The sequence below is a fragment of the Carassius auratus genome, chromosome 2, assembly GCF_003368295.1.
Source record: "Carassius auratus strain Wakin chromosome 2, ASM336829v1, whole genome shotgun sequence".
Classification (NCBI taxonomy): domain Eukaryota; kingdom Metazoa; phylum Chordata; class Actinopteri; order Cypriniformes; family Cyprinidae; genus Carassius; species Carassius auratus.
Genome location: NC_039244.1, coordinates 22,541,963 through 22,562,857, shown reverse-complemented (window position 1 = coordinate 22,562,857; position 20,895 = coordinate 22,541,963). Strand labels below are relative to the sequence as shown.

Sequence of the window (20,895 nt, the reverse complement as noted above, 5' to 3'; positions counted from 1 at the left end):
TCTCAGACGGTGAGAAAGTGATTCATAACGACTCTCTCTCTATGAAACGCTAGTGTCTAGCAGTTACTGGGAGACTTTTAAAAAGTGTACTGTATATACAGTGTATATAAAGAAGGAATCCAGTCTGCGATCTGACTAACATGATGATTGATTGCAGAGAGAGAGAGAGTTTACAGGAATCTGTCATGTACCAAATGACATTGTCTCAACCTCAGTGAGAAGAAAACACCATCTTTTCCATTCCTAGCACATTTTATCCCTTCTTTCAGCTCCTCAGGGGGTTGAGTGGACGGCTGTCTTAGTCTTGGGCTCACTGTACTCCTGTCTCTCTCTCTGGGGGCTCGTGGTTCTCTCTGCGGGGAGTAGAGCAGCGGGACTGGTCCGAATTGCCTCGAGCCTCAATCAGAACTTTAATTATTTCCTCAGAAATGTCTGCTGGGAGTGTGTGAGTGTGTGTTGATGGCTGACAGCTCACTGGTTAATTGGACAGCACAATTCTCAAGATTAATTCTCCAGGAGCTATGCGGTGACCAGCTCTGTTCTGGAGTTTGTGTGCAGGTGTAGAGCGAGCGTTCTCTCTTGGATTTAGCTGTTTCGATTGGCTGAGCAAGAGCAGAACTTGTTATCTGGGGCTTGGTTGGCGACAAGTTTGGGTTCGATGCAGCTAATGCGTCTAGGTTTACATGGAACGGTGGTTACTGTGTGAGTACGTTGAAGTTTTCTTGGCGATACTTTGAGAAGAAAAATGTCCCCAAAAGCTAAAAGTAACAAAACTTAATATGGGTCTGTCCAAGAGCATCCTCATTGTTAAAAACTGAAGGAAAGAGAGAGAGAGAGAGAGAGAGAGAGAGAGAGAGAGAAAGTATTCTTTCTTGGATTTAGCAGTTTTGTCTGGCCAAACAAGAGCAGAACTTGTTATCTGAGGATTGGCTGGCCAACAGAGACCAATGTGGATTCGATGTAACTAATATATGTCTAGGCTTTTATGGAATGCTGGTTACTGTGTTTGATTGTGGGTCTATTTAGCTTTTCCTTTGGTGCAATATCATTGCAAAAGTCCGCGGAATCTGATAAAACCTGGGGCACCCAGGGACATCCTCAAATGTCAAAGAATTCATGGAGCAAATAATGCTTTTTAGTGATAGTCTTTTGTAAGAAATAGTCTATAACCTTTATAATTAGCAGTATTATTGTATTTTCAGGAGCACGCTGAATTTGGTATGGATTTTTGGAACATAAAGGTTCTTTATAAGATATAATATCCATGGAATCTTTCCATTTTATTTTTTTTTTATGATTTTTTTTTTTAAACAAAGGCTTTCTGTAGCAAATCTATGTGTTTTTGCAAGAGAAATATCCATATTTAAAACGTAATATTCACTTTAAAGGGGGGGTGGAATGCTCGTTTTCACTCAATATCCTGTTAATCTTGAGTACCTATAAAGTAGTACTGCATCCTTCATAACTCCAAAAAGTCTTTAGTTTTATTATATTCATAAGAGAAAGATAGTCTGTACCGATTTTTCCTGGAAAAACACGACCGGCTGGAGGTGTGACGTGTGGGCGGAGCTAAAGAATCACGAGCGCCAGTAGGCTTTTGCGTTGAGAGCGTTTGGAAGCTGTGACATTACCGTGAGGAAAAACACATCCAAAACAAACCATGGCTAACAGTCAGATTCAGCCGTTTATTTATTATCCAGAATCAGATCCAGAGGCTGAAATTTAACAAGAGCAGCATCAGCAATGACGTCTCTATGTGGTATGTACTGAAACTGTATATATTTGCTTAGCGGTTTTGGAAAATGACTAAGTTCCACTTTGTCATCTTTTTTTTTTTTTTTTTTAAGCTGTACATGTGGAAAGTGCAGTTTGATGACAACATCGCATGTTGTTTACTTGATGTGCTTACGCGCCGATAGCTAAGTTAACAACAGAGAGATATTTGAAGCAGTTTTACTCACCGCCTGCGGTTCCAACACACGATCGTGACCCTTTTTCGTTGGGACTGCATTATCCTTAGGAAATAAACAATACGCAAATCCGGCGTCAAACTGGGCCTTTTTTGTAAAACAAGCATCTTCGAAATGCAGGGAACAAACACAAACACTTGCACAACTCCGTTGATGCTCTGTAAAAATAAACTCCATCCACTGGTCCCTTAATGCTGTTTCTCTTTTGGTAATCTGTGCAGGGTTGTCTTGCCCTGGCAACCAAAAACACACTCCTTTTGTGACTTTTCACGACGCACTCGCTCTGATCAGTGAAGTCTGTTGTGCTCTCAGTGCTCTGCTCTACGGGAGTGCGCGCTCTTCCGGCAGAAGTGCCTTAGGACCCATATAAGGAAATTCCGTTCCATCTAACGTCACACAGAGCCATACTCGGAAAAAACTTTCCGAGACAAACCGGAAGGAGTATTTTTGGAACAGAAATACTCCTTCAAACGTACAACTTAATTTTTGAAACTTTGTCCATGTTAAGCATGGGAATCCAACTCTTTAACAGTGTAAAAAAACTCAGAAATAGCTTGAAATGCATGAAATAGCATTTCACCCCCCCTTTAATCTATCTTGCGCTCACTGTTGTAAAACAGAAGCAGTTTCATGGAAATGACATTGAGTTGCATCAAACAGCTTGAAAGATCAAAGACAGTTTTTAAAATAACTCCAACTGAATTCGTCTGAAAGAAGAAAGTCATATACACCTAGGATGACTTCAGGGTGAGTAATTTATGGCTTAATTTTCATTTTTGGCTGAACTAACCCTTTAAGAGTGTAGGTTCATGTCCAGTTCATGTGCATCACACACACACACTTACTTAGAGATATAAGAGCACTAAGATGATTGCGCTTAGACAGATCCCCGGAGAACAACCCTCTGGGTTTCTCTGAGCCAGTAGACACACACACACACACACACACACACACACACACACACACACACACACACACACACACACACACAGAAGGCTGACCTGCAGGAGTCAGTGTTGTGTATAGGTGTGGTGAACAGGACAGTAAAGCAGTGTAATTGCTTTGCTGCCGTTAATCCTCTGCCAGCGACGTCTGACTCGCTGTGATTCTGCTATGAGCTTATGTCTGTGTACACCCACAAGACACGCTTTCTTCAGCGGCCCACTACAAACCATCACACACACATAAACAGATGTGCACACACACACAGAGGCCCCCAAACAGTCAAACGTCTGCAAACAAACTATGCTAGAGCTCTTCTCAGACCAAACTTCACTTTTCTCAGAGCTATATGTCACAGTGCTTTTTGGAAATGAACTAAGTTCTCCTCAAGTGTGAATGTGTTTACATGACCTGTCTTGAATTTTGAACTAGCTGAAGTTTGTCTATAAACCACATATTTTCATTTTCAAATATTGTGGATTCAGTTCCTGAATAATGAATGAAGCATTTTTGCAGCACGCACGTAGCATTCCGCTGCTCGAATTCTCATGCAATCTTTTATCACGATTCTATGATAAATTGAAAGTTCAAAAGAACAGCATTTATTTCAAACAGAAATATTTTGTAACATTATAACTGTATTGCTGTCACTTCTGATCAATGTGGCCTAAAAGTATTTATGCATTTTTTTCCATCTTTATTTTAAGCATTTTTAATGAATAGAACTACATTAATATGTAACGTAAATATTTTATAACATTCTGCTGAATTAAACTATTAATTTAATTGAATATAAATTCATATTTTCATCATCTCGTCAGTAAAGCGGTCCCATGATTAGTAGTAAATCAACGTCACCTGATATTGCCTAGCTTGTTAGTGAACTTTGACCTTGTGTAGTGAAAACCGCTCAATCTGAAAACAGGTGACGGTGATTTACTACTAATCACGAGACCGGCTTTACTGACAAGATGCACATAACAATCAAATGCAATTATTTGCACATCCCTAAATTCATATATAGGTATATTATATTAATTATTCTGTAAATAAGAAAGTAAATAAGATATATTTATTATTAAAATAATTTTAAATAAATCTTTTGTAACATAATTAATTAAAACAAAGTATTTATTTATTTAAAAAGCAAAAAAAAACTAAAAAATCTGACTGCAGACTATTGACTGTTAGCATATATATATATATATATATATATATATATATATATATATATATATATATATAGTGCTTTGCGATCAGATTTGCATCATAAAGCTCAGTGCAAGTATTCTACTGAGAATGAGAAAACTGAGATCAAACTTAATAATGATTGTTTTGATTTTAAATATTGTAAAAAAAAAAAAAACGATTTATCCTCATCGTCCAAGACAGGAAGTGGTAGAAGCCGTCTGGTTGGTGTCTTGCCAGTGTGTCTGAGTGAGAGAGAGTTAAATTTGAGTAAATCTAGCAGCAGCCAGGCGATTCCTTATCATCCACATGTCCATTTCCAGATTAATCTCCTCATGTCTGTCACTGGTCCTCAGTGTGTCTGTCTCGCTCATTCTCCTAACTCTGATGGTTTTCATCTTGTAGAAAGCATCGTAAATTGTTATGTAATTTCATTAACAAAGGCAGCATGTTAGAAAACTCTAACAAAATTATATATATATAATATTATTACAAAATATCTTTTGTAACATTTTGTAACGTTTTACTCACTTTTGATCAATTAAATGTGTCCATAAATAATAATTTCATATATATTTATAGTGTATGTATGTGTGTGACCCTGGACCATAATACCAGTCTTACGTAGGTGTCAATTATACATCATCTGAATAAATGAGCTTTCCATTGATGTATGGTTTATTAGGACTGGACAATATTTGACCGAGATACAACTATTTGAAAATCTGGAATCTGAGGGTGCAAAAAAATGAAAATATTGAGAAAATCACCTTTAAAGTTGTCCGAATGAATTCTAAGCAATGTATATTATTAATCAAAAAATATTTTATATATTTACAGTAGGATATGTACAAAATATCTTCATGGAACATTATCTTTACTTAATATCCTAATGATTTTTTTGCATAAAGAAAAATAAATCACTTTGACCCATATAATGTTTTAATTTTTTTGGCTATTGCTAAAAATATACCCCAGCGACTTTAGACTGGTTTTGTGGTCCAGGGTCACACACACACACACACACACACACACACACACGCACACACACACACACACACACACACACACACACTTGCACACACGTTTATATATTTTCACTTGCTATATATATATGTACTATATACTGACCCCATAATTTTTAGCAATTGTGTGTTTGTAGACACAGTATGATAGTTTCTATCAATAATAATGGGTGAAATTCATCAAGACCCTTCCCACTGAGAGCACGATTAATTTGCACACATTGTATGTATGGTTGTAGAGCCCTATTCACTATAGGTTTCTGAATGCTTAGTTGTGGAGGATGCTGGAGATATGCAGTAAGAACCTGGCTAACCTCGTCAGTACAGAGCTATAACACAGTGTCGTTCTGTTATGCAGAATAATCATATGCAAAATGTTGTCTTGCAGTAGTGGTCTTTCCTCGAAAACACACAAACATACAGGATAACATACCAGAAGGTAAACGTACTGTATCAGTGCAGTTTTAGTGCATATATTGTCAGTTATAGTGATGTTTGCGTGTGTGTATGTAGTGAAGTTGCTCTTAGTGTGTGTGGATTTCCTTTGGGAACTGGCTAATTGTGTTAGGGCTGGCTGTATCTCATGGCCTCATTCTCTTTACACACACATCTTCTGGCCTAGTTCCAGATATGGCCCACCTCCTCCTTTCACTTGTTCTTTTTCTCCTCCCATCTCTCGCTTTCTGCCTTTTTCCCTCTGCCTTTGTTAAGACTGACTGTAAGATATAGTGAGTAAGACATCTTTGCTGTTGTAGCACCTACTCAAGCAGTGCCTTGCGTGTTAACTGTGGTGTAAGCAAAGACTCACAGTTTGGATATTGACCAGCTCACTGTCTGAATGAAACAGTCTCTGTTAACAGAACAGAAAGGGCCGGTGCTCCGGCCCTCCTGGAAATGTGATTGGACTAGTTTTGGAGTAGTTTTGAGAAGCAAGTGTGCAGGAGCATGTGCTGGAGATGTATTCATAGTCACAGGAGCGTTTTTACTGATGACGAGATGCGTATGAAAATCGCATTCGATTTTTTTGCACAGCCCTAACATCTAGTTAACAAAGCTAAACAGCATTGCCCTTTGTATAATACGTTACAGAAACTGTTAAATGCATCAACTTAAATAATAAAATACACTTACCGGTCGTGGTCCATAAACAACACCTTCTTCAGACAAAGAGGGAACTGCTCCATCTTTCAAGAATAATCTTTGTGTGAATCCGGCATTAAACTGATTGAGAAAGTTGTCCTCAGCAAGCTGAGTTAAACATAAATTGTAACCATTAATCTCCAAGTAGCGTCCCTGGGAAGACTAAACAAAGATGATTGGACTCTTGAGAGATGAAAATAACAGCGTTTGACGACATGGTGACAAACACGCAGCTCATCCTTCTTCTCCGTCTGAGCACAACAAGGCCACGCCCCCTTTTTGTGAATTCATGTGGGCGGAGGTTAGTCAAAAAACTGTTTTAGTGATGTCATTACTGCAGGAACTAGAGGGCTGTAGTCCAAACGGGTCGTTTTTTGTAGGCGAATTCTGTTAAATCAAATATCTCGCTTGGCATTGAACTTTGAGCTTTAGAATTTTACAGATATTATTTATACTCTAACAACAACACTAACTAAAGTTTTAAACATTGGATCACGAAAGAAGGGGACCTTTAATTATCTTTTTCTCCGTATAAAAAGCCAAATTTCTTTCTTTCTTTCTTTCTCTTTATTTTCCCTCTTTTGTGATTTTCTGATTTTCTTCTTCAAAATATCTTATTTTTGGGTGAAAGACCCCTTCATACTGTACTTTCAATGAAAACTGATACAGGACAAGAAACGTTTTTATTTATTTATCAAAATAGTATTTGATAAAGGGTTACTCCACCCAAAAATGAAAAGTTTGTCATTAATCACTTACCCCCATGTTGTTCCAAACCTGTAAAAGCTTCGTTCGTCTTTGGAACACAATTTAAGATATTTTGGATGAAAACCGGTAGGCTTGAGGCTGTCCCATAGACTGTCAAAATGTTGACCAATAACACTAGGAAATTACATTTTATGAGAAGCTTTAGTTATATTATCTATATCACTCTGTCCATCTGTCAAATTATATATACATATGTTTTTGTTTTATAAACATTTATATTATATTATATTATATTATATTATATTATATTATATTATATTATATTATATTATATTATATTATATTATATTATATTATATTATATTATATTATATTATTAGAATCTGAAAGACCTCAAAATTTGAAACCATTTTTTTTGTATTTTAATACATTATCTTTTATAGAGAGCTGTCAGAAGTCTCCATTTGGAATTTAAACCTCGTCCTCCTGATTGGCTAATCATTAGGGTCGCCAGAGTTCGAGGTCAATTCTGTCATCGGCCCTCCGTGTTTAGGTCCCCAGTAGCCCCTGATCTATCCCACAAGGCCTTGCCTTCACAATAGCTCACTGTGTCTTAGTCTGAGTGAAATCATTCTTCTCTTTCTTCGAGAGCTGGAACATCTCCTCACCAGGTTTGATATTTCAAGAAGTCCCTCAAATGTTCTCACGGAAGTGGCTGCTCACGAAAATCAAACCTGAATATTAGTTCCAGAGTTTTCCATGGTTCTGTTGCAGTCTATAGTTAACATCACAACCTTACAGTGATCTGTAAATCCTCAGTTCCTGGCCAGATGTTCTGTAAGCTGGGGAAGTCATTTTCTTATTAGAAACACAATATGGTTTTCCCTGTGGCTATATAGTGGGAAGATAAATGTGTAGGAATGGATCCAGGAGGCTGAGATAAAGAGCCATTACTAGAACCTTGTTTTTATCCCTTATTCTGATTGTCGATGAAAAGCCGCTCTCAGTGTTGAGTTAGTGGGCTGATGTATGGTTGCTCGGGGGCCGCCACTCTGCATGGTAATTATGAACAGTTACACATCGCTCTGGGACTGAGACAGCAGCTAAAAGGAAACACACAACACAGCGCTTTTCTGTAAGACTTTCTAGGAGCTGAGTAGAAAATGGATGTTTGAACTTTAACCACATGGAAAAAGATTTTCCATCATATATCAACAGGTGACTTTTAGCACAAGTGAAATCTTCTGTAAAAACTAAGAATAGTTGTAATTAAATGGTATAGAGAATTGAAACATTAATAGCTGAGAGACAGTTTTATACAATGTCTTTAAAAAGTCTGGAATTAGTAAGAATTAAAGAAAACATTTATGCTCATCAAGGCTGCATTTATTTAATTAATCATACAGAAAAAAAAAAGTAGTATTGTGATATATTATTACATTTTAAAATAATTGTTTTTTTATTATAATATGTTTTGGAATATATTTTAATTCTGTGATGCAATGCTTAATTTTTAATAGCCATTACTCCAGACTTCAGTGTCACATGATCCTTCAGAAATAATGGTATTTGTACAGTAGCTACAGTATTTTACTAGTATAGGCTATTTTTTTTACAAAATGTTTTGGTGTGTGTGTTTTTTTTCTTCTTTTTTTCTTTAAGCATGAAAGCTTCGATCTCCATTCTTTGTAATTGTAGGAACAAGTGTGACCAGTACACTTCTCTTGAATTTCACCTTTTGTGTTCAATGGAGGAACGCAGGTCATATAGTATGGGTTTGCAGTTAAGTGAAGGTTACTAAATTAAAATAGAAATTAATTTCGGGGTGAAAATTTTTTTCATTCAGGCCATGAAAGAAACATGCTCCCACTCTAATATAGATTTTTGTATTTTTGCAGTAAGAAAGAAAAATAAAGAAATTAGTTTTCCAACTCAAAAAATCATTCTAAAAATAGTCATTATCTATTAAATCAAGTGTAAAAACTGTAATTTAATAAAAAGCCATTGTAATTACAGTAATGTAATTTAAAGAGCCTAGACAAATGCAAATCTTTGCTGTTATCATTTCTTTAGAAGCATAGTTTTCATAGTTTGCATAGTGAATTGAGGTGTTCTCACATGTCTTCATATTCTCTCATCAGGTGTTCCCTCTGGACCAAGAAACGTCATCTCTATTGTGAACGAGACCTCCGTGACTCTGGAGTGGCACTCTCCGCGTGAGACGGGTGGCCGTGATGATGTTGTGTACAATATTATTTGTAAGAAATGCCAGGCGGACCGCCGTTCCTGCTCCCATTGCGACGATAATGTGGAATTTCAGCCCCAGCAGCTGGGACTGACCGAATCCAGAGTTTTCATCAGTAACCTGCTGGCACACACTCTCTACACCTTTGAGATCCAGGCAGTCAACGCTGTCACCAACAAGAGCCCGTATCCTGCCCAACACATCTCCATAGACATCACAACCAACCAGGCTGGTGAGTGATTACTTGATAATGAATCATGATATGATTCTGCTTGATTAAGCAAGCTTATGCAATCAATACAGTCCCCAGCAACAGGATAACACTGCTGATGAAGAACCAGTTTAAACCGGTTTACATTTCACGTTTTACAACGATTAATGTGATGTGTTACTGGTACAAGCTAGAAACATCAAGACTGATTCAGTATTTTTATTGGTTTAACTGGTCTTAATAATTTTTCAATTATGGTAGCAATATAATAATCTTAAGTAATAGTATATATTTATAGTATATGGTAATATATTCATCTTTCTATAGTACAAAAAAAGAAGATTATAAGCTTTAAGATTATATGTTTTATTATTTTTCATTCAGAATATATATGTATAAATTGTGCCAGTAGAATGTTTTCCCTTATTTGTGTTCTGACACATACTTATACTTATATATCGTACGGTTTGACCAGTTATGTTTCAACTTTCATTATATTTTCATTACCTTCACCAATCTAGTTTCTCATTTCATTCATGTTAAAAAGGCTCCAAGTGGTCGTTTGGCCTCAATAGCGCTGATGGCAGGATATTAAGAGTGAAGTGTTCAGTTTCAACATTTCGAGCTGCTCGCTGGACTGTGCAGGAAGTCAAAATTGAAAACATCACCTAGTTTGACCTGCGCCAAAAGATATGTGTCCTCATCATTTCCTTGAGAGCTCCTCTTTCAGTTTTTGAGGGCAGCCCATCTTTCTCCACCTCCTTCACTTCCCCTGCCATTTCAATTTTCTGCTTTCACTGAAAAGCTCTACAGAAGCATCGCAGCAGTTGGTATGTTAAAAGTTTGTGCGGATCTCGCCAAGACACATTCGTCGGGTTCGGCGCTTTCATCTTTATCAGCGGGACCAGTATGAAAAACACCCTTGATCGTGTCACTGTTTCTTAATACATTCAGCCCTGAAATGAGGGCACCCAAAAACTGTAGTTCTGAGAGTTTAGCGGCTTCTATCGCGGCCCCCTCCCGGATCAAAGTTAATGCTTGTGGATAATTTAGCATGTGGGCTGGATTTTCATCCTTAAACTGTGGAAACCCTCAGTCCCAGCTATGAGAAAATTTTAAGTTTCAAATTGCGGCAGCATTTTGTTCCCTCGTTCTTTTGGTTTTTGCACAACATTAGTGAAAAGTAGTACTCACTCATGCTGAAGCACTTCCTTTGTGGTTGCTAAAGTTTTCTTAGGGGTTTTAGCACATTCAAGTCAAAAGAGATCTTTCTTTCTTTATCTCTCTCTTTCTCTTTTTTTCCTTCTTTTCTCTTTTCTGACATTTTCTTCTTTTTGGGTGAACAACCCCATCATACTATATCTTCAATGAAAATTGATACAGGACAATAAACTTTATTTTTTATTTTTTTAATCAAAATAGTATTAATTATCTATGTTTATATAGTATATAAGTATTTTTGTCTTTGATTACGTTTCTAAAATATAAAATTTAGGCTTTTTATTATTAATGAAAAATGACAGTGTGCCGATACTGAATTTCTCTGCCGATATTCAAGATTCAAGATTTTTATTCGACACATACACGATTATATAGAGCATCTATAACCAGCAGTGAAATGTGAGCCAGGTCCGCTCCATGGACAGTGCAATTAATAAAGAATACAACACAGATGAAAATATACATAAATAAAGATATGAAAGAATGAAATAAAAGTAAACAATAAAAATATAAGAATAAAATATATTTAAAAAATATGTATAAATATATATTGTAGAATTAAATATAGAAATCAAAATAATGTGCATGAAAGTAAACTGTAGTCTTTAATATTAAGATACACAGGGATGTACAATGTGCATTATACTGTAGTCTTAAATATTAAGATACACAGGAATGTACAAGAGGCAAATGTGCGAACAGGTTGACAATGTCAGTGTGTCAATGTGAGGTAGTGAATGATGTGAATGATCTTACTGATAAAGTGAACATTAAGTGGAGACATGAAGATGTTAAGAGGCTGGATTTGTGTTTCGGAGCCTGATGGCCTAGGGGAAGAAACTCCTTAAGTCTCTCGGTTAGCACTTACGGAAGCGCTTACCAGATGGCAGCAAAGTGAAAAGATGGTTACTGGGGTGGATAGAGTCCTTGATGATTTTAACAGCTCTGCTTTTGCAGCGTTTGAGGTATATGTCCTGCAGAGAGGGGAAACCAGACCCGGAGATGCGCTCAACTAAGCGCACAACAATGGGCTTTGCAGTCTTGACTGGAGCTTTTCCCATACCACACTGAGATGCACTAAGTCAATACACTTTCTATAGCCCCTGAATAGAACGTTTTCAGGATTGCTGGTGAGACCCTGAATTTCATTAGCTGTCCCAGATGGTACAGTCTTTGCCTGGCTTTATTAACCTGTGTTTGAATGTGTGTAGTCCAAGTCAGGTCCACGGAGATGTTTACACCAAGTAACTTGAAGCTGCTCACCCTCACCGATATTATTCAGAATGATATCTGGCGATATTGATAGTTAATTTTCTTAAGGAAAAAAATCTTTACAGCCATCTATCACATTTAAAAGTGTCAAAATGGCATTTATTGTTTGAATTTCCTAAAAGAATGTACAAGATTTGAAAGCTGAGGCTTTAATAAAGAAATTAACAAACATATTTAGGAAGGATATTGTTGTAGCATGTGTTAAAAACAAAGTGTCTCCCTCTGTCTCTTGAGGAAAAGGAGTAGAGCGAATGTGTTTGGGTTTGTTTGGATGTGTGAAGACTCCGTAGAGTCAGAAACAGTCGGTTAGAAGCCAAATGTAGTACAAACCTGCCAGCAGCTATATCTTAACATAGCTCCTCGGTTCTGTTGCTCTCTGTAGATTAGAAGCTTCATTTTGGATTTGAGGCTGATTTTTGCTCTGTTTTAAAGCAGCCTTCAGCTGCCTGAAAATAATAGGATGCTGAATATTGTTGGTGTTTGTAATATTTTTGTTTACCTCCCTTAATAAGTCATGGTTTGAAGGCATGCTGTTGATAAAGGGTTCATCAAGGGACCTGCTGTTGGTTTTTGATCAGTTAAACCATTTCATTTAAATAAGGTCTGAGATTTGTTTTTGGCTTTTGTAATGAGATAGGAAATCTTTTGTGGGGGAGATTGTTTGAAATTATTATTACAATAACAGTTCTAATTCTGGCATCTCTTAAGGCCCGTTCAAATCAAGAATGGTCATTATGAAGATACTGTAAATACAATGATAACTATATTAGCATTAGTATAAGTGGACAATAACTTCTGTTTATCATAATCACGCATTGCAGTTATGCCATCTGCCACTTAAATGCTCAAGCTTTTCAAAGTCAGTTGGATTCTGATGGAAAAAAGCTGGAAGATCGTTCTAAATGTGATTCCAACTATCTTCTTTCTTCTGTTGACTATTTTCATATAACTATTTCCTTCTGTCTCGATCACCTGTTAGTTTGCTTGTTTTGATCCAGTCTAATTGGAGTTAATTGGCGTAATTGGTGCTCAAGTGTGATGCTTGTTTCCAGCTGAACAGAGTCCTTGAGCAGCAGTTCAGACATGACTGCACACAATCTGCAGCAGAGTGTCATGTAATCGCTCCTCTCGTGATGCTGGGAGTCAGAGCAAACAAACAAAGAGATCATAACACGGAATCAGACACCTGCAGAGTTTTCCTCCTAAATGTACAAGAGCAGAACAATGAGGTAAAAAGAGCTGATTAACAGGTGGCTCTAATGGCCACTGCTGAGTGTGTATGTGTGAGAGTTAAATGGTGCTTTTGACAAATAGATGATTAAGAGCCATGCTCTCCTCAGTTGTTATCATTTTGGAGACCGTAATGAGACTTTTTGCCATTAATGGGCCCTTCCTGTGCCGTAGCGTCTTGGCAGTAAGCGGGGATTGTGTTCTCGTACCTGATGGAAATGCCCAATGGGGGTAGAAAGAGACAGAAAACAAGGGAATTAATGCATATGCTTAGTCCTGGGGAAGTTGGGAGACTAAAGGTTTTAAAATTGGCTTAATTAATCAAAGCTCAGTCAGGATTTAATTTTGTCCATGAAAATTGTCTGAAAGAGGTTTTTAATAGAGCTGGTTTAAAAAAAAAGTACAGTTCAGTGGTTTTGTAGAACAGCTCCGTATCTCCGCTGGATTTCAGGGACTCTTTGGGAGAATCAGTAAGATTTTGATGGAGAGTCTGTTTAAATTTTGTAGAACAAAGTTTGTGTGAAGTGTGTGATCTCCTTGCTAAGTGGAATTACAAAAAAAAAAAAAAAAAAAAAAGACTTTTCAAACAGGTTTCTCAAACACATCATCTGTCAATTGCTGTGTTCATACTTTACTGCCAATTGGACACAATACAGTTAAAGAGACTAATGTCTTACACTATTTGTTTAAAAAAATTGAAACGTACAATTCCAATTATTTTTTAAATAAGTAAACGTGCATCTTGCATCTTAATTTAGCTTTATAAAGTATCGACATTATAAAAAAAAAATAAAATTACAATTGTCAAACTACATGAAGAATTCATGAAATGAGTCTAGAATAATCCAGATGGGGAACATTGAGCACATAAAAGACATTCAAGAACTGTCAAACACAGACTGAATGGAGTAGGGCTTATAAGGACAGGATAATTGGGGAAACACGGTGCAGGGAATAACTAAAGTGTCACGTGACACTAAAGCCCAGAGAAATGTCTGGATAGTTGCATCTTTTCATTTTAGGAATAAATTACATTAAAGTATATCATAAAAAAAAAAATGTCTCACAATAATATGGTTTTATTTTATTTTTTTATCAGATAAATGCATGATTGGTTGTCATAAAAAACTGACTGATCCCAAGCTTTTCAACGGCAGTGTCCATATACATACAACAAATTAAAAAAAGAGAAAATATGAGAGGAGAAAGAAAGAAACTGTGTTTATTTGTTGATATTAATGTCTGTCTAGGAAAAAAAAAACTAGCTGATAAAATGGTATAAGCTAATGTTTCATCAACAAGAAAACAAAAACCGGCTGATATTTCCCCACTAAGCGATTGAGATGAAAATGTCAGTGGAGTCGTGATGGTGACTGTGGTTATTTTCATCGCAACAGGTCAAGCGCTGAACTGGGCTCTTTATTCACCCGGAGGCACCTTGTGTTTCTTTATGGGTTCAGTGGTTTGGAGAAGAAAACACCCAGCGAGTGTTTGGCATTTACAGACTGCATTCAGTGCGATTGGTCTGGGCACATACGGCAGGACAGGTGGGGTGGGAGTGGGAGCTGACCTTTCAGTTGCATGGAGGGTGTAGTTATTGCACATTATATAGTCTGTAGGTTGCTATTTGTCAACTTTCAAAGCTTGTGGGCAACACAAAAGCATAACGTCCTTGTTTCTACAGCTAAAGTGAAGAAACACGTACTCATAGTGTCCACAAACTCACAAACGGCTGCTGGGAACATCGGTAAAGACCCAGCTGGGCTCCATCTTATCTTGCATTCTTTCCATTCATCTTAATTTATAATATTACATGTGTATTTGGAATCTGTGCCTATTACAAATAATTTCTAAGGACATATGACAGGGTAATCAATGTGTATCACAGCATGTAGAGTATCTCATTTCCTGCACGGAGAGACAAACTGATGAATTAATTGGGTTGAGAAAATGATTTTTAAAAATGTATGGTACACTGGGGGATTGTTACTGCAGTTATGGATTTTTTTAATCTATAAATCGCGGCTGCTGAAAAAAAAAAAAATTATAATTTTTTTTTTTTTTCAACTCTCAAGTCCTTAGGTTTTCCTTTGTTCGGATCAGAATGGTTTCGGAAATATATATATATATATATATTTTATTTATTTTTTGTCCAAAGCTACTATAGTCTAAACTAAAATAAACACATACTTCTTGTGTTAGGAAGAGAGGAATGGAAAGACAAAACATGGGCAAAGACTACAGGATATAAGGTTTTATGTGTGACCACCAGACCTGCGGCTCTGAAGGGTTATTAAACTCCCAAACTGACATCTAGATTGTGTCTCTGGTGATTCTCTCATTGATCTGGCCGATTTAAGTGTATTCGAGACCCATTCCCAACTGGCCACAAAACTGGATGGAGACACACTGTTCCTTTAGTTTGAATGCTCCGTTCTAGATTAAAAATTTTAATTCTGTAAATAAATCAGCTACTCAACTTCATGTCACCCCAAATAATGGAAGCAAGTGGTGACCAGTGGCTTTGAAGCTCGAAAAAGAACAAGAAAGCACCATAGTTCACAGTAGTTCAACGTGAGTTTTACATTGTTCCAAAGCTTCTGAAGCTATACAATGTTCAATACTAAAATTTAGTTCATTTTCCATTGATACTTTCTTTTTATCTAGAAACTATACTATTAAGCTTTTCTGAACTATGTTTTATAGGATTATAGACAACACTGAGTACAGGATCCACTGTGACATTAACATGAACTTTCATATTTTGTGTACTTTAATAACTGATGAATTATGTATTGGACTTTTCTAAATGGTACAGTAGAGGCTCCTTTCCCATAAACCTGAGAAAACTTTAATGCTGTTAGATTACCGTGTTCTCTCTCTCTCTCTCTGTGCGAGTGTCTAGTTTGGTTGTTTTTCTAAACTCTCAAAGACATAATGATTAATTTCAGTCATTGTCTCTTGTCTGCCAGCCCTCCGGGGTCAGAGGAACGGTAAACATCCATTTAGCGATCTCCCCAGCACTCTGTGAAAACAGGACATTTGATAATGTTTGTGCTGAAAGAGCGTGGGAGTGTTTGTTGTTTTCAAGTACTAGCCATTTGGAGACTTAAAGCTGCTTTCCAGCATCCTGTACTGTAGGTTTTATTGTTATTTATTTCAAAATAACGTCTTTTTCTCTGCTTTGGGAAACCGGATTGTCAGCAGTCATTTCGTCTGATGGCTTGTTCCTCCCAACTTTATAAGCAATTTCAGACACTTTTTTTTTTTCAGAACTGCAGTACTTTATCCCCATGATGCACCAAACAGGAAGCCGACGGCTATCTGCAATGTTCCAATTTTTATTTAATTATTTGTCATTTTTTTGGGGCACTCCCAACACTGGATTCTGGGAATGGTTGAACATATTATTTATGTGTTTGTCTTTCTTTCTTTCTTTCTTATGTAATGTATATGTCGTCTTTATATGTTTGTGTTTTTATGTAATTGTAAGCATTTCATTCAGTACAACACTATATAACGAAGTGTGGCGGTGTTGCAATCTGCACCATGGTACTACCACAGTACTTTTCTATAAGGCTGCTCTCTTTTAATCTCTCGTTCAAAGCACAAACCGCAATCGCTCCGTCGAGACCAAGCTCATAGACCTGTGGTTACAAAACCAATTACCAGCAAACACTGTTCCCACGAGCCACTACAGTAAACTCCAGAGAAGAACAGAACACAAAACAGCTGGAGAAGACAAGAGGTTTGAATCCGTTCATATAAAGGAGAGACATTCACACAGGAGATCAATTAATCACTGATCGAGTGCGGAGGGAAGTTCATTTTCAAAGTTGCTCTCTGCTGTAATTGCTGTAAGACTCACTTTATTTAATAGTAATGGCAGTGCAGCCTTACACCAAGACAGATCATTATATTTGTCTTGCATCAACTAACCAGAACAGACATGCTGTAAACAGTATCACCAAATGCAGAACAAACTGCTGACCCTTTTTTTTTATATATATATATATATATATATATATATTGTTATTTGTTAGATTTGTTTGTTAAATGTGATATTGTGTTGGCAGAGGGCAATGATTTGAGAAAATGAGTAAGCTTGAGGAGAGAAAGAGAGGGTGACAGAGAGACAGAATAGCATGGGGTGAAGTACTGTATAGGGTGATTTGTATTTAGCTGTCACTCAGGTGGGTTTTATGGGTCTAGTACTTTCTATCACTGTTTGGATGACAGTCACACCCTATCAATCTCTTCAAGACTCTCTCGCTCTTTCTGTCACTGTCTGTGTGTGTGTGTCTGTGTATTTATGGTCAAGGGAAAATGCAGACGCATCATGTTCAGACTGATGGAGCAAGTGCAACCGTTTTGTAAAGTAACACCTACTTTTTAACAATGACCAAACAGTTCCTGATGGATAAAACGAAGACCTGGGTCCCTTTGTCTCATTTAATGTCCTGTTTCACTTAAATGTACACTATTTCTCGATTTCAACTGATCTTAATTTTGATGAAACAATATTGATTATGGATCCAGCTGTAGCTCCACCCCTTTTCAGCACAGTGCTTGTTGTCTTCTGTCTTCCGTTTGCACTTACACCGCATGAAGGTAAGATCTTTGTGGCTTTTGAAACACACTCCACCACCTTTGGATTTACCGGCCTATACTGTCCATCCTTAAAACAGAGAAGTTATCAGACGGCGTTACAGCAATGTCTGAGACCGAGGTTGTAAGCCATGTTTCAGGAAAAGGATGTTACAGTCCTTAATGTCCCGTTTGAAACTTGTCCTGGCTTTAAGAACATCTGTCTTAGAGTGTACTCACACTAGGCACGGTTGCCATGAACCGGGCCCGAGTACGATTGTCCCCCCTCTCCACTCCCCCTCTGGCCTGCACTCACATATAGGGTTTCAGCATTCGTGCCGGAGCACTCTTACGTCATTATGGTGCGACGGTTTCGGGATAAACAGGAAGAGCGGCGCTCTCTGAACACAATGGAGTCCATCGCTCTGTTTTCTTTGTGGATAATTTTGTGTCGTTTGGTCCACAGCCCTCTCACAGCCTGTTGTTAAACAGATGTGTCGCCTTAGTGGCGCGAAAATTTTCACGTAATCGTGCTGCTCGTATGAGGATGTTTGGTACCAGCTGAAGTGCAGCAAGGACTTTGCAGTTTTTAGTTTTTATGCCTTTTGCACCTCTGCCGTAGACCAAAGCGACCCTTTCCCTGCCATGTTGGTTTTGGAGCATCGCAAAACAGTGACGCAACGCGTCCTTTTCCGTGCTCCGGCATGGTTAGCGCTCACACTGCATGCGAACCGCGCCCGAGTCCAACTGAACCGTGCCCTGGCCCACCTCTTCCAAGCGGGCCAGGGCCTGCCAATCGAGCCGCGCCCGGGCACGGTACGGAGCACTCACACTAGTCAAACGAACCGCGCTTTGGTGGTCAAACGCACTCGGGCACGGTTCAAACTGGCTAGTGTGAGTACACCCTTATTTTCCAGAGATTGGACATTGGCGAGCAGAATGCTTGGCAGAGGAGGGCTGTATGCTCTTTTCCTCAGTCTCTTGTGAATCCCAGCACGTTTCCTGCAGTGTTTATTGATCCATTGCCTCGGTGGGTTATTGTTCACCTCGGCGTTCCGGAGAATCTCAGATGTTTACGAAAGGGTCAGGGGATAAAGTGTCCTGAAACAAGTTAGTGGTGCGGTGTCCAATGTCCAAAAGTGTTCCTTTGTTGTAAGTGATGAGTGCAGATGATAAGTGTGCAAGAAGAGAGAGCAAAGTAAAGTACAAAAGTAAATAAAAGCACAATGTAAGTGGAGCGACCTGGATGACGTCCAAACCCAGCAGCGCCATCTTGACAAACAAAAGGGGGTCATCAGAAAATCATATTTCTTATGACACCAATGCACATACAATGCAAAATTTTGTTACCTCTACAATAAGTAAGCAAATTGCTCTTTGACAGCAATGCTATAGAGCTACTGCTCTAAGGCTACACACTTGTTTTGTGGTGCATAAGGTTTAAATCCAAATGAATCAGTGCTGAATTGAAATTGGAATTGAATCAAATTGCAAACTCGTGAATCAAAATCAAATTAAATTGTGAAATGTGTGCCATTACTAGTAAATGTGGCATGAGTGAATGAGCAGAGACCCGTGGAGAGTGGTGCAGAAGTTGTCTGGCTCAGGAAACTGTTGTTTTAGAATTCATCTGCAATATTTTGCTCTCTTGTCCTTTTTGCTTTATCTCTTGCTTGTGGTAAATGTTGAAGCAGTCGTCCTGTTAAGGACCAGAGGCAGAAAAGAAGAAGAGAGAAAGACATGTGGACGGTTGATGGAGGGTGATGAGAGGAGAAGAGTCACAAATCTTTGTCAGGATGGAAGATTCCTGCCAGCTGTGAGGAGGAAACTGCTGGATTTTTGGCAGACACATGATAAACACAAACACACATTCAACCAGCGTGGAGTAATAAATATTCAGACTTTGAGAAGTATTAGATCAGACATTTATACTAAGTTTCTCTGAAGCAAAGCAATGGCTGAATGCATGAACAACAATCAGACAAGTGTGCTGTAAGAAAGGAATCATTTTAATCCAGTCAAATTGTTCCAGATCAGGTTCTTTCTTGCAAAATACAGTAAAAACTAAATAATTTATTTATTTGATAAAATTATATTTATATTATTAATATAATTGTTATACCGATTATTATTTATCTTTTATGTTTTGTAAATTATATTTTTATTTAACTTTATTTTTTGTTTTTATAAATTTATTGATTGTGTGTGTGTGTGTGTGTGTGTGCTCTTGTTTTTGTGACATATCAGGACACAACTCTGTATAATGACATGGGTATGACACAGGTATTACAAGGAGAGGGTGACTTATGAGGACATAACCCATGACCCCATTTTTCAAAACGCTTATAAATCATACAGAATGTGTGTCTCACAGCTGTCTCTTTTTGCAGCTGTGTGTGTGTGTGTGTGTGTGTGTGTGTGTGTTTGTGTGTGAGTGAGTGCCAGTAATTGCTAATGTGGAGTAAAGACAAGCAACAGATCATGAATGATATTATGAGAGAGACTCAAATATTTTGGATACTTTGCTTGAGTCACCATTTTAAAAGCATCAGATGGAAGTCTGGATGAAGTGTAGAGACAGTCTGAGAATGCTGAAGAAGACATTATATCAACAGCCTGTGAGCATCTATCTTGAATGTTCATATACGGGTGTCTTTAATCACAGTTTTGTATAAGTAATAATATTTCTTTAAATTTTAAAAATATTTTGTATATATTATTATTAATATTGTGTATTATTTATGTTATTTAACTGTATAATTTTTTATTTTTTATTTATTTTTACTTTTATATTCTGATCATTAGCAATAATTTTTGTATCATTTTATATTTATAATGAGGACTTTAAGACTTTTTTGTTTTAAGAATCTTAATTTGTTTGTTTCCCTTGAGAAATAGAGAGAGAGAGTCATAGGAAATGATTTGTCTGTTTGTGATGTATGTGTGTGATGTTTAGCAGGTGCTAATGTGTATCTGTAGTCGCTTGTGAGACATCCGTATGCTCGCCTCAGTCTATTCACCAATTAAAAGAGGCTGTGTGTGATGTTAAAACAGCTGAGTGTAGAGATGGACCACTTTGACGAAGCAATGAGGAGGAAGGGGGGGGGGGGGCTGTGCATGTTCACTCAGGTGTGTATTCCTTAAAGACAGAGAGGC

At 37.5% G+C, this 20,895-nt stretch overlaps 1 protein-coding gene across 2 annotated transcripts in view; it reads left to right on the top strand.

Annotated features, from left to right (window-relative positions):
* Window positions 1-20,895, top strand: part of LOC113120922 (ephrin type-B receptor 1-like) — a 175,723-nt gene that overhangs the window by 139,549 nt on the left and 15,279 nt on the right. For both annotated transcript variants that reach the window (XM_026291064.1, XM_026291074.1), the window contains exon 5: window positions 9,115-9,450. In XM_026291064.1, coding sequence (XP_026146849.1) covers window positions 9,115-9,450 — 336 coding nt within the window. The remainder of the gene's footprint in view (window positions 1-9,114; window positions 9,451-20,895) is intronic.